Here is a 14,488-nt window from a genome sequence, read left to right as displayed (position 1 = left end):
TGCTTGGCTGTTGCTGCTGTTACTTAGTTGTTTGTCCAAGATCTTTGATTGGCTGTTGCTGCTGTGACTTAGTTGTTTGTCCAAGATCTTTGATTGGCTGTTGCTGCTGTGACTTAGTTGTTTGTCCAAGATCTTTGATTGGCTGTTGCTGCTGTGACTTAGTTGTTTGTTCAAGATCTTTGATTGGCTGTTGCTGCTGTGACTTAGTCGTTTGTTCAAGATCTTTGTCAGGCCTGTCAGCTTGGTTTAACTCACTCAGTACGGCCAGTCCTCTCTTCTCCTCTACACAGACCCCTCGGATATCCAGTGGGTGTCTGAATGACCCAACCTTTAGCTTCCGTCGTCAGAATTGTGATGTTCTTTGTCAACATTCACCTCTTCAGTATAAGAGCCTTCCGCTTGCAAAATTTTGATGATGGTAATTGGGGTGAAACGCTGTTAACGTCGTCTCTTTCGCCGTTCGTATGGAGAGAGTTAAAATATTCTTTGATTCGTTTTTGCTGCTGTGACTTAGTCGTTTGTTCAAGATCTTTGCTTGGCTGTTACTGCTGTTACTTAATTGTTTGTTCAAGATCTTTGATTGGCTGTTGCTGTTGTTACTTAGTTGTTTGTCCAAGATCTTTGCTTGGCTGTTGCTGTTGTTACTTAGTTGTTTGTCCAAGATCTTTGCTTGGCTGTTGCTGCTGTTACTTAGTTGTTTGTCCAAGATCTTTGCTTGGCTGTTGCTGCTGTTACTTAGTTGTTTGTTCAAGATCTTTGATTGGCTGTTGCTGCTGTGGCTTAGTTGTTTGTCCAAGATCTTTGCTTGGCTGTTGCTGCTGTTGTTTGTTCAAGATCTTTGATTGGCTGTTGCTGCTGTGACTTAGTTGTTTGTCCAAGATCTTTGCTTGGCTGTTACTGCTGTGACTTAGTTGTTTGTCCAAGATCTTTGCTTGGCTGTTGCTGCTGTGACTTAGTTGTTTGTTCAAGATCTTTGCTTGGCTGTTGCTGCTGTGACTTAGTTGTTTGTTCAAGATCTTTGCTTGGCTGTTGCTGCTGTGGCTTAGTTGTTTGTCCAAGATCTTTGCTTGGCTGTTGCTGCTGTGACTTAGTTGTTTGTTCAAGATCTTTGCTTGGCTGTTGCTGCTGTGACTTAGTCGTTTGTTCAAGATCTTTGATTGGCTGTTACTGCTGTGACTTAGTTGTTTGTCCAAGATCTTTGCTTGGAGTTGCTGCTGTGACTTAGTTGTTTGTTCAAGATCTTTGATTGGCTGTTGCTGCTGTGACTTAGTCGTTTGTTCAAGATCTTTGTCAGGCCTGTCAGCTTGGTTTAACTCACTCAGTACGGCCAGTCCTCTCTTCTCCTCTACACAGACCCCTCGGATATCCAGTGGGTGTCTGAATGACCCAACCTTTAGCTTCCGTCGTCAGAATTGTGATGTTCTTTGTCAACATTCACCTCTTCAGTATAAGAGCCTTCCAATTGCAAAATTTTGATGATGGTAATTGGGGTGAAACGCTGTTAACGTCGTCTCTTTCGCCGTTCGTATGGAGAGAGTTAAACGTTTTGATATACAGGAACAAGGCAAAAATACAGCGTTTAACAGAGAAAAAGGACAACTTGAACTACAACAAGTCTGACCTTTTATCGTGCTCTTTTCGACTATCAGCTTCAGTAAGGCCTGTTCAGCTTCCAAACACGCCCCCCCCCCCCAGCCCCCGCCCCCCCCCCCCCCCCACTTTCCAACCAGTCAAAATATTCCTACCTTATAGCGTTTGTTTTAATCTGTTTGTATTTTATTCATTTTCTGTTATTTTCAGTTATCTTATCTTTTAGTTATCTTATTCTATATGTTTAATTCCATTCGTCTTATTTCGAGCTATTTTGTTTTAAAATTTTTTTTTTATCCTGTTTATTATATATACATTTAAAACAATATATATTTCGGTGTTATTTTATCCTATGTAGTGAAGAACGGGAGGGTAAAAAGGCGAGGTGAAAGACATTTGTTAGGTCTGGCAGACAGGCAGCTCTGCAGAATTCATTGGCCATACACACACACACACAACACACACACACACACACACATACACAAACACACACACACACACACGCGCACGCACACGCGCACGCACACACATACACACACACACACCACAACACACCACAACACACACACACACACACACACACACTCTCTCTCTCTCTCTCTCTCTCTCTCTCTCTCTCTCTCTCTCTCTCTCTCTCTCTCGACACCCGGCAATACCCTGGAAGCGGCAGAAAACAGGCAGACGATAGAGACATGATGGAGGGTGTTTTTTTTTTCCTAGCTACACCACCTGCTTCTCGCTTCCTCCCTCCCTCCCTCCCTCCCTCCCCCCCCTCCCTTCCTTCCTTCCCCGTCCCCTCTCCCGCCCTTCTTTCCCCGTCCCCTCTCCCGCCCTTCTTTCCCCGTCCCCTCTCCCGCCCTTCCTTCCCCGTCCCCTCTCCCGCCCTTCCTTCCCCGTCCCCTCTCCCGCCCTTCCTTCCCCGTCCCCTCTCCCTCCCTCCCTTCCCCGTCCCCTCTCCCTCCCTCCCTTCCCCGTCCCCTCTCCCTCCCTCCCTTCCCCGTCCCCTCTCCCTCCCTCCCTTCCCCGTCCCCTCTCCCTCCCTCCTTTCCCCGTCCCCTCTCCCTCCCTCCCTTCCCCGTCCCCTCTCCCTCCCTCCTTTCCCCGTCCCCTCTCCCTTCCTCCCTTCCCCGTCCCCTCTCCCTTCCTCCCTTCCTCGTCCCCTCTCCCTTCCTTCCTTCCATCCCCGTCCCCTCTCCCTTCCTTCCTTCCATCCCCGTCCCCTCTCCCTTCCTCCCTTCCCCGTCCCCTCTCCCTTCCTCCCTTCCATCCCCGTCCCCTCTCCCTTCCTTCCTTCCATCCCCGTCCCCTCTCCCTTCCTTCCATCCCCGTCCCCTCTCCCTTCCTTCCTTCCCCGTCCCCTCTCCCTTCCTCCCTTCCCCGTCCCCTCTCCCTTCCTCCCTTCCCCGTCCCCTCTCCCTTCCTCCCTTCCCCGTCCCCTCTCCCGCCCTCCTTTCCCCGTCCCCTCTCCCTTCCTCCCTTCCCCGTCCCCTCTCCCTTCCTCCCTTCCCCGTCCCCTCTCCCTTCCTCCCTTCCCCGTCCCCTCTCCCTTCCTCCCTTCCATCCCCGTCCCCTCTCCCTTCCTTCCTTCCATCCCCGTCCCCTCTCCCTTCCTTCCTTCCATCCCCGTCCCCTCTCCCTTCCTTCCTTCCCCGTCCCCTCTCCCACCCTTCTTTCCCCGTCCCCTCTCCCTTCCATCCCCGTCCCCTCTCCCTTCCTTCCTTCCCCGTCCCCTCTCCCTTCCTTCCTTCCCCGTCCCCTCTCCCTTCCTCCCTTCCCCGTCCCCTCTCCCTTCCTCCCTTCCCCGTCCCCTCTCCCGCCCTCCTTTCCCCGTCCCCTCTCCCGCCCTTCTTTCCCCGTCCCCTCTCCCTTCCTCCCTTCCCCGTCCCCTCTCCCTTCCTCCCTTCCCCGTCCCCTCTCCCTTCCTCCCTTCCCCGTCCCCTCTCCCTTCCTTCCTTCCATCCCCGTCCCCTCTCCCTTCCTTCCTTCCATCCCCGTCCCCTCTCCCTTCCTTCCTTCCCCGTCCCCTCTCCCACCCTTCTTTCCCCGTCCCCTCTCCCGCCCTTCTTTCCCCCTTCTACCTTCTGCTTTTTTTTTTATTTTTTTTTATTGTTATCATCATTATCTGTGTTTTCTCCATCTTCGTTCTGCTTTTTAAAAATATTTTTATTGTTATCATCATTATTTATGTTGTCTCCGTCTACCTTCTGCTTTTTTAAAATTTTTTAAAATTTTATTGTTATCATCATTATCTGTGTTTTCTCCATCTTAGTTCTGCCTTTTTTATTCTCATAATTATCTGTTTTCTCCATCTTCGTTCTGCCTTTTTTATTCTCATAATTATCTATGTTTTCTCCATCTTAGTTCTGCCTTTTTATTATCATAATTATCTATGTTTTCTCCATCTTAGTTCTGCCTTTTTATTGTTATCATCATTATCTATGTTTCTCCATCTTAGTTCTGCCTTTTTATTGTTATCATAATTATCTATGTTTTCTCCATCTTAGTTCTGCCTTTTTATTATTATAGTTATCTATGTTTTCTCCATCTTAGTTCTGCCTTTTTATTATTATAGTTATCTATGTTTTCTCCATCTTAGTTCTGCCTTTTTATTGTTATCATAATTATCTATGTTTTCTCCATCTTAGTTCTGCCTTTTTATTATCATAATTATCTATGTTTTCTCCATCTTAGTTCTGCCTTTTTTATCATTATAATTATCTATGTTTTCTCCATCTTAGTTCTGCCTTTTTATCATTATAATTATCTATGTTTTCTCTTTCTTTCGTTATTTTCTCTTGCCCACCCTGTTCAAGAAAGCAACAACAATAACAACAACAACAACAACAACAAAACCCAAAACAAAAGCGAGTCAAGCACCACCACAACAAGATGAGACTGGCGACGACAACGATGATCTCCATAACAACTGTAGTAAAAGCCACACAGCCACACACGCACACAACACAAAAGAAAACAAACAAAAACAACAACAACCAAACACAACAAAACTAAACAGAAACAACAGCAACACTCACACAACATAAGTTACATTCAATCAAGTAGGGAAAAACGGGGACTCTGGGTACTAGTCCTTCGCCGGGCTAAGACGTACAAACTACTGTCCCGTTAGTAAAAAGCACACGTAAAAGAACGCACGGCAAAAAAAAAAAAAAAAAAAAAAAAAAAAAAAAAAAAAAAAGGGAAGAGAATTCCCCCTATAAGAGAGATGTCTGTGAGCTGATTTTGTACAAATAAAAACGACTTTTATTGGAAAATAAATTGTGGACACAAACAAGCAGCAGAAATAGATAAAAGAAAAGTGTGGCACCGAACTTTTTTTTTTTTTTTTTTTTTTTTTTTTTTTTTTTTTTTTGCCAAACGGCGTATTTCCCTAGGAGAAGAGCCAACCGGCGTTTACCACAAAGTAAAATTTATGTTGTTACAGAAAGAAAGACAAAATATTGTTTTTTTTACTGCTGCAGCTATTACTCATGTTTTTGCTGTTGCTGCTGCTGCTGCTGCTGCTGTTGCTGTTGTTGTTGTTGTTGGTGTTGTTTTTCTCTCTCCACATGCTGATAAAACTGACCTTGGCGGGGGTAGGAGGGGTGGGGGTAGGAGGGGCGGGGGTAGGGGGTAGGGGGTAGGGGTAGGGGAAGGGACGGGACGGGACGGAGGAGAATCAACGGCTCTGATTAGAAGATGAGGACGTGGCAGCGTTCTGTTCTCTGTCGTGGTGAGACTCGCTCCTGTGCTGTCCAGTTTGTAAGGATACCACACACACACACACACACACACACATACACGCACAGAGCGCGCGCGCGCACACACATACACACATACACAACAAACACGCACAGAGAGAGAGAGAGAGAGAGAGAGAGCGTGTGTGCACACACACACACCACACAAAGACACGGACACAGACACGCGCGCGCGCGCGCGCGCGCGTGCACACACACACACACACACACACACGCACAAACACATGTTTCCACTGTTCCACTGATACTCCACATGCACATACACAAGTGCAAGTTTTTCTTTCACATGGTATTTTAAACTCGTTCAGTTCCCCCCAGCTGAATTCCTCCTCCTCCTCCTCCTCCTCCTCCTCCTCATCACCATCATCACCACCACAACCACCACCACCACCACCATCATCATCATCATCACCATCGCCACAGCCACCACCACCACCATCATCATCACCACCACCACCACCACCACCACCACAACCACCTCCACCACTACCATCATCATCATCATCATCATGACAACCACCATCATCACCATCATCATCACCACCATCACCAAACCACCACCACCACCACCACCATAATTGTCATCATCTGTCTGTTTGGCTGTCCATCTCTGTCTACCTCGCAAGCACGCGCTCCCTTTGTGTGAGCCCTTCAAATGTTCAGATGGAAATGATACTTATTATCATTATCACAATTCTTTCATTATTATTTACCATATTGACTTTTTTTTTTAGCTTAATCTTTTTGAGACATTATTATTATTATTATTTATTTATTATTATTATCATTTTTTAATTAAATTATTATTTATTTATGTATTTATTTATTTTATTTTACTTTTTTTTGTACGCCTATAGTTGACTTCATCAAGTTTTTGCGCCTTATACATATTATCATTATTATTAGTAGTAGTAGTAGTTCTTTTTATACGTATTTATCTATTATTATTATTATTATTTCATTTATTTATTTTTTATTAATTTTTTTTTTCTCAAGGCCTGACTAAGCGCGTTGGGTTACGCTGCTGGTCAGGCATCTGCTTAGCAGATGTGGTGTAGCATATACGGATTTGTCCGAACGCAGTGACGCCTCCTTGAGCTACTGAAACTGAAATTGAGCCAAACGACGAACCGGTTGCTTAAAACGGAGTCAGGCTTACATAATTATTGACTTAGAGAAACCAGTTGATAATATAATTATACTTCTTGCCAACACCGTCACAAGACAGGAAGTCGTATATTAAATGTATGAATAAAACCCCTCAAACCCTTTCAAAGCCCCCCCCCCCACCCCCCCCCCACCCCCGCCCCCCACCCCCACCCCCCCCCCCCCCCAACCCACTGACACACATCATCACATTGAATCTGAAATCAATGACTGAATATGTGACCAACTAACCGGAAAACAAGAATAAAACAAGATAAGAAAAGAAAAGAAAAAAAAAAAAAAAGGAGAAAAACACAACATAAGTGTAGCCAGATAAAAACCAGCGGGATGACCTGAATAATCCTGTTACCACACAGAGAGAGAGAGAGAGAGAGAGAGAGAGAGAGAGAAAGGGGTGGGGTGGGGGGGTGGGGGGGAGGGGGGGGAGGAGGAGGCTGGGGAGTGGATTTGTCGGTGAGTTTATCTCTCTCTCTCTCTCACACACACCGACCTTGCAGACTGCTGTGGTCTGGGTCAGTGTGCACCCCGGCCTCTCAAGGTGAGACGGGAAGAAAAAAAAAAAAAAAAAAAAAAAAAAGACACAAAAGAAGAAAAAGAAAAAGAAGAAGAAAAAAAGATAGAGGGTTAGACTGTGTGTGTGTGTGTGTGTGTGTGTGTGTGTGTGTGTGTGTGTGTGTGTGAGAGAGAGAGAGAGAGAGAGAGAGAGAGAGAGAGAGAGAGAGAATCAACACCGCACAACAAAACTGGATTCAAGCGTGTTTACCCCCTATTGACTCACGTGATGTCTGACTTGTTGAGAAAGGGCTGGCGGCTTGTGTGTGTGTGTGTGTGTGTGTGTGTGTGTGTGTGTGTGTGTCTGTGTGTGTGTGTGCCGATGGGTGTTGTCACACACACTGAACTGAGATGTCCGAAACTGTTCCCCATGGCCTTAACACTGAGTGTGAGCATGTTTTAATTAATGAATCAATTAATCAAGTAATCAGCACAAGCCTCAGAGTGAGAGCAGTCATTCGCTGTTCTTAAAGAATCGGGCTTGATTTTAACAGACTTTTTATTCGTGGTCAGCACGGTATTTTTTCGTTACTGCGGTAAAAAAAAAAAAAAAAAAAAAAAAGCAAAAAAAGCAAAGTCATACAAATATATTCATATTTCAAACTGTTCACCAGTTTATCTCCGATTCAAATAGATTTTAGCTTAGAAAGTATTGTGAAGAAAGGGTACAACATGATTCAATTCGTAAAATATATGTTGGATTTATTTGACTGACCAAATATTCAAAGTTGAATGGATTGGCCAATGATCTGTTGGAATTTCTCCTCTCCCCTCTGTTCCCCCTCCCCCACCACCTTACCCACCATTCTTCTAAATTTTCTTTTTCTTCTTCGTGTTTTTCTTCTATTAGGCCAATTACTTTGGTGATAATAAATTTAATCTCATGTTAATATTGATATTAGCATTATTTTACTATATTATGTACTGTTTGTTTATTTGTTTTATTTCATTATTTCATTACTTACTGTTTATGAATGTTATTTGATACAAGTCATAATATGGTTCATCAGCCGTCATGATAAAATTGAAGTGCAACGTTGTGAGCACAGTATAAGCTTTAAGCTTGTTGATGCTCCTTTGTCATTCATTGCATTGTAATCATGTGTATTGTTGAATAATTAAAGATTATTTAAACCAAAAAAAGAAAAAAAGGAAAAAAAAAAAAAAAGAAAGAAAAAAAGCTGGCTTTCACTCTTTTTTGTTCGTTAAGGACTGTGCCACACTGTTTTGCATAAAAAAAACCCCCAAGAAATATTGGCCTTTAATATTCAAAGTGAACATTTTCTTTGAGGATATACTATCTCTCTGACTGTTCCGGGAAGAAAAATTGGAGAGAGAGAGAGAGAAAGAAAAAAAAAAAACAAACTCCGCTTAATTTCTATATATATATATATATATATATATATATTTTTTTTTTTTTTTATACAAAACTCCGGATTGGTCGAGATAATGTGACGCAGCGCAATTGTTATAATGATGCTTTTGCAGTTCGTATAGAAACATCAACTATTCACATTCAAACACACGCACGTAAGCGCTCTCTCTCTCTCTCTCTCTCTCTCTCTCTCTCTCTCTCTCTCTCTCTCTCTCTCTCTCTCACACACACACACACACACACATACAACTTTGCAAAGATTACGATTTCACCTCTCGATATTTACAATGCAATCAGATCCCTGTTTGAATCATAAGATGGTAATTAAAATTCACTATACTCTGGGTTTAAAAAAAATCATTTTTATTTTTTTTACATGTATGAAATGAATTGCTGGCAGAAACGGTTTTTTTTTATTTTTGTGTTTTTTTTTTAAGACAGGCTGCTAACAAGGATCTGTTGAATATCTTAAACTGGCTAGATCTATCATATTAAAACGTTGTTGGTTTTTTTTGCCACCTTCTGTGCATGCGTGCGTGCACGTGCATGTGTGTGTTTATGTGCCAGTGTGTGTGTATGTGTGTGTGTGTGTGTGTGTGTGTGTATGTGTGTGTATGTGCGTGCGTGCGTGCGTGTGTATGTGTATGTGTGTGGTCTTCTGTCCATTCAAACCCATGCCCCCGCCCCCGCCCCCACCCCCACCCCCAACCCCCACCCCCCACCCCCCGCCCAAAAAAGCGCAGTGGTACAGCAAGGAAAGGATAGAGGAGAAAATGCAGCAAGCAGGACAAGCGCAGCAGCAAGGGAAACCGGGCGAAAAGCACGTCGAGTTCAGTGAGGTACAGATCCACAAAAGTGGGCTTGTTCAACGCTATTTTCTCTCTCGCCACCTCATTTTTATGTTGGCGTCGTGTGCCGTCTGGCTTCCCCCCTCCTCCTCCCCCGAACCCCCCCCTCCCCCCCCCTCCCCCCCCCTCCCCCCCCAACCTCCCCTAACCCTACTCCCCCCCCTCCAGTCCCCCCCCCCCCCCCACCACCACCCCCCACGTACCCCACCCTACTAACAATACACCTAACCCTCTTCCTTCTTGTCTCGACTCTGTATGTGTGTATGTGTGTGTGTGTGTGTGTGTGTGTGTGTGTGTGTGTGTGTGTGCGCGCGCGCGCGAGAGGTGAAAAGAGAGATGAGGGTGGAGGGAAAAATTACAGATCAGGTGGTCGTTAAAAAAAAAAAAAAAAAAAAAGAAAGAAAGAAAGAAAAAAACAAAACAAAAAACAAACAAACAAACAAACAAACAAAAAAACCCCAAAAAACACCGCACCCCACTCACTCACTCACTCACTCACCATCCCTTACATCTTAACGCCGCGTCTCCATCGCGCGCCCCTCTCTCCACCCCTCCCCCACATTCCCCACCTTGGTTATATATATATATATATATATATATATAATTTTTATTTATTTATTTTATTAAAATTTTTTTTTTTACCACAATCTGATCTGTACTTCTTCCCTCTACCCACCCACCCCCCTCCCCTTTTTCTCCTTCCAGTCTAACATCATCCTCTCCTCCCAGCCGCCACTCCCCACCCTCCCTCACTATCCCCCCCCACCCCACCCCACCCCCCTCCCCCACCCTAACCTTCCCCGCTTTTGCTTCTTGAGCTCCGGCTCCACTTACTTCCATTATTATATTCCCCCTCTCCTCAACATCCTCCACACTCGCTCCCACCTCTCTCTCTCTCTCTCTCCCCCCCCCCACACCCCCCCCCCCCCTCTCCCCGGAAGCGCTTGGCTTCCTTTTTCGACACCTCCGCGGTAACTGCAACAGGCGTCTGTGAACGTCTCAGAGCTCACAGCACTGCACTGCACTGCGCTGCTTTGCTTTGTGAGACTTGTTGATATGTATGTGTGGTGGGTTTTTTTTTTTTTTTTTTTTTTCCATACTGGTAGGTCGGTGTCCCCAGTGCTATTTATTACAGTGTCGGCAACGTGAATTGTGATGGAAAGCGGCGTGAACCTTTAATAGACAGGGTGGACGTACTCCTGTGTGTGTGTGTGGGTGGGGGGGGGGGGGGGGAGGGGGGGCCGGGGGGGGGGCCGGGGGGGGGGCCGGGGGGGGGTTGTGTGTGTGTTTGTGTGTGTGTGTGTGTTTGGGGGTGGGGGTGGGGTGGTGGGTGTCTGTGGGGGTGGGGGTGGGGGGGCGTTTGCGTGTGTATATATGTGTGTGTGTGTGTGTGTGAGTGGCTGGGTGTATGGGTGTGTGTGGGGGGGGGGGGGGTGAGGGAGGTGGGGGTGGGTGGGTGGCTGGTGGGGTGTAGGTGTGTGTGTGTATGTGTGGGTGGGTGGGTGGGTGTGGGTTTGTGTGTGTGTGTGTGTGTGTGTGTGTGTGTGTGTGTGTGTGTGAATGGGTGGGCTGTGAACGTGCTTTGTATGTGTGTTAGGATGAGTGAAGGGGAGTAATGCACACAGGCCCACGCATGCATTTTCTGTGTGTGTGTGTGTGTGTGTGTGTGTGTGTGTGTGTGTGTGTGTGTGTGTGTGTGTGTGCGGGTGTGTGTGTGGGGTGGGGATGGGTGTTTTTTTGGTTTGTTTTTTTCCCCCTGGCACTTGCGCACTTCGTTTGATATAACCACGAGCAATTCCAAGCGGTATGCGTTAAAGGTTTGTCCAGTTTGGTAGATGCGAACATGCTGACAGTGTGTTCTTGATCTCCCTCACCTTGAACCAAGGTCAAGGCCATAATAAGTGATGACTCCCTCCCCAGCCCTCCCTCCCCCCCCCAGCACTCCCCCCCCGCCCCCCTATACCCGCAATTCATCATTTTAAGTCTTATTCACTATTCTAAGCCGTATGGAAATCGGTGCACCAGTTAAAAGAAATCACAAATCCAGAAAGGATGGGACAGACAACCTCCCACCCCCCAGCCTCCACCCACACACCGTCCCCCATCACACACACACACACACACACACAACGCGCGATCATGTGAACGGGATATTCCGATATTTATCATCATTTTTTTTTCATTTCAGTTGACCTGTTCTTAACAGTGATTGTTCAATCTTGTGGCCTTTGAAATAAAGATCAAAGGCACCAAGCTTTACAGTAATGTGGTTTAGAAATGTTCGTTCGTTCTGTAGTAGTAGCAGCAGTAGTAGTAGTAGTAGTAGTAGTAGTAGTAGTAGTTCTACTTCCTCTTCCTGTTCTTTCTTCTTGGTAGCAGTTGTAGTTGAAGTAAAAGTAGTGGTGTGTGTGTGTGTGTGTGTGTGTGTGTGTGTGTGTGTGTGTGTGTGTGTGTGTGTGTAATCATGTAATACGCGTAGTCTCTGAATCTGTTCTATATTATTGTGCGCTAAATCATGATTTTTCTTCTTCTTTTTGTTCTGTGAGTTATTGCACACGCGCGCTCGCGTGTATGCGTGTTTGATGTTTATTGTAAAGCGCTTTGAGCTCTCTTTGAGGGAGAAAAGCGCTCAACAAATGTCCATTATTATGATTATTATTATTATTATTAGTGGTGGTGGTGGTAATGGTGGCAGTGGTAGTAGTAGTGGTAGTTCTTATTCTTCTCGTTCCTCTTCTTCTTCTTCTTAGTAGTAGTAGTAGTAGTAGCAGTAGTAGTAGAAGTAGTGTTAGTAGCTGTAGTAGTAGTAGTAACAGCAGCAGCAGTAGTAAGCAACAACAACAACAGTTTTATTACAGACGGACATTTAAAAAACAACAACACCAAACCTTTCATCGCCAATGTTGCATTTCGGCAACCAGCTAGGTAAAGCACCCATGTCACTGAAATGCAACCAGATGATGGGCTTTTTTTGCATTAACCTAATCCTAATGCTCTTAATTTACAGTGGTAGGATTGGCCTTTTTTTTTCTTCTCCTACACATCACATGGGAATCCCCAGCTTTTTTTTTTTTTTTTTTTTTTTTTTTTGCTGCCCCATCATCTGCACCATTTCAGTGGAATTACTCCCACGCCGCTCATTTAGATTCCCCCATACATACACGGTCACACCCCGGGTTCGTCCGTCGCAGTTCCAGCGTCGGCAGTCCACAGTACAGGGAACCATCGATGTTAGGTCGCCAGGAGGCCACACACCAGAGGAGACCCTGCACTGCTGCTGAGTCACCCCAGCTATTCTTAGACACCCATCTTTTCTGTGGTTCCTTGCACAAGGTTAATTAATTTGCACTCTAAACTGACTGGCGGTGAAAGGTATTATAAAGACGGTGGCTCGCATGTTGCAGGTGTACGTGTTCGACCCTAAGGAGCCGGCAGAGACCAGAGGATGCTGCGTTCGGATCACCAACCTGGTGGATGAGTTCCCTGCCCCTGCAGGCAGCGCGAGCCACGTGATGTCCCACCTCCTGGACGCCGTCTACTACTCCTACGCGGACCGGATGCAGTACTTCTTCAAAGGGGAAGACTATTGGCGGAACCGGGTGTTCGATCCCCGCCAGAGACACATCGTCAACAGCGCGGAGTACATGGGCAAGTGGTACACCAAGTGGTTGGACATCTGTGACGTGCAGACCCACTGACCCTGACCCCTGACCCCTGACCCTGACCCCTGACCCTGACCCCTTCATGCGGCTTGTACTGTGTACCCTCGTGTCCCTTTGCCAATACATACACACATACATAGACACACACACACACACACACACACAAATGGAGTTCTTGCGTGTTTTTTTTTTGCGAGCTGATTTAGAAGATGGTGAGCTTCAGTTGTTGAAAAAAAAAAAAGAAACCCACAAACCCCCCCCCCCTCAAAAAAACCAAAAATCGTGATGCTGAACTTCGGAGAGGCCAGTACTATACTATGTGCTAATTTCAGCCACCCTCTCTTCCCCCCCCCCCCCCCCCCCAAAGCGGCAGTAGGCGTGTAGGTAGTGGGCCCCCCCGTCTTTTTTGCTCACGGTGCTGTTGGCCAGAATTACATCCCCTCCTTCCTGCGTCTCTGATTCTCGATACGTGTGCTTCAATTCTGAGCTTTTATTATTATTATTATTATTATTTATTTTTCTTAATCAGCTGGAGATGCGTGTGATGAACTGACACTGCCTGTGTTGACTTCTTGCATCTTGACAAACTGATTAACACAACTCTTTTGTGTAAAAAAAAAAAACAAAAAAAAAACAACCTCGATAGGAGTTGCTGGACAATGACTTCTCGTATTGACTCTAGCATCTTGAAACTGATGACGCAACTCTTGTGAAAAAAAACACAACAAAACACAACAAAAAACAAAACTAGATAGGAGTTGCTGGACCTGGAAACTTCTTTCTGAGATTGTCTAGGCAGTGGGTAAGAAGCTGGGCACAGGGTGATGATGCCTAAAGGCGAACTATCAGCCGATGCCGATGGTAGTTCAGCGAGTTACAGTCGATCATGGTGACTCGGAGATGTCTTGCACTGGACGCTGGCTTTCTGATTTTTTTTTTTTTTTTTGGTTTGTGTCTGGAACAGGCCCTGACTGAACAACGTTGGAGTTATGGAAATGGACAGTAAGCCTCACGTGTCTCAGCACGTTTTTTTTTTTTTTTTTTTTTTTTTAGATAAAAAAAAAAAAAATCCTGGTGTTATTTTGGAGGACATTCCTGGAACGTGTTTATGATGTCATAATTGATTCACAGGACAGGATACTACGCACCAATATCCTTGTAAGCCGCCCATCAAAATGACAATAGAGCAAGAATCTTTAACATGACAATCATGCAGGGTGCTGTGCTAATGGATACAAAGAGAACATTGTCGAAGATCCATCCATAACCAGTTGTGTGTGTGTGTGTGTGTGTGTGTGTGTGACAGAGAGAGAGAGAGAGAGAGAGAGAGAGAGAGAGAGAGAGAGAGAATATCGTTTTGAAATATCATCGCCTATTTTTCAAAAGGACGGAAGGATGTAAAATGAATCTCTGATGCTGACTGATACTGACTTTTAAGTTCCGAAAAACGAGCCATGAAACATCCCATGATTGAGCCATATGGCGGCGTTGTCTCTTCAAGAAATATTTCTCTTTCTGCCTCATTTTCTGTAT

At 45.4% G+C, this 14,488-nt stretch overlaps 1 protein-coding gene across 3 annotated transcripts in view; it reads left to right on the top strand.

The window, feature by feature from the left end:
• LOC143293872 (matrix metalloproteinase-21-like) overlaps positions 1-13,111 on the top strand; it is a 59,492-nt gene extending 46,381 nt beyond the window's left edge. For all 3 annotated transcript variants that reach the window (XM_076605191.1, XM_076605192.1, XM_076605193.1), the window contains exon 7: positions 12,698-13,111. In XM_076605191.1, the coding sequence (XP_076461306.1) occupies positions 12,698-12,991 (294 nt within the window). In that variant the 3' untranslated portion in view covers positions 12,992-13,111. The remainder of the gene's footprint in view (positions 1-12,697) is intronic.
• Positions 13,112-14,488: the final 1,377 nt, after the last annotated feature.

Source organism: Babylonia areolata, chromosome 19 (genome assembly GCF_041734735.1).
Source record: "Babylonia areolata isolate BAREFJ2019XMU chromosome 19, ASM4173473v1, whole genome shotgun sequence".
Lineage (NCBI taxonomy): Eukaryota > Metazoa > Mollusca > Gastropoda > Neogastropoda > Buccinidae > Babylonia > Babylonia areolata.
This window is presented reverse-complemented; position numbering and strand designations above follow the sequence as displayed.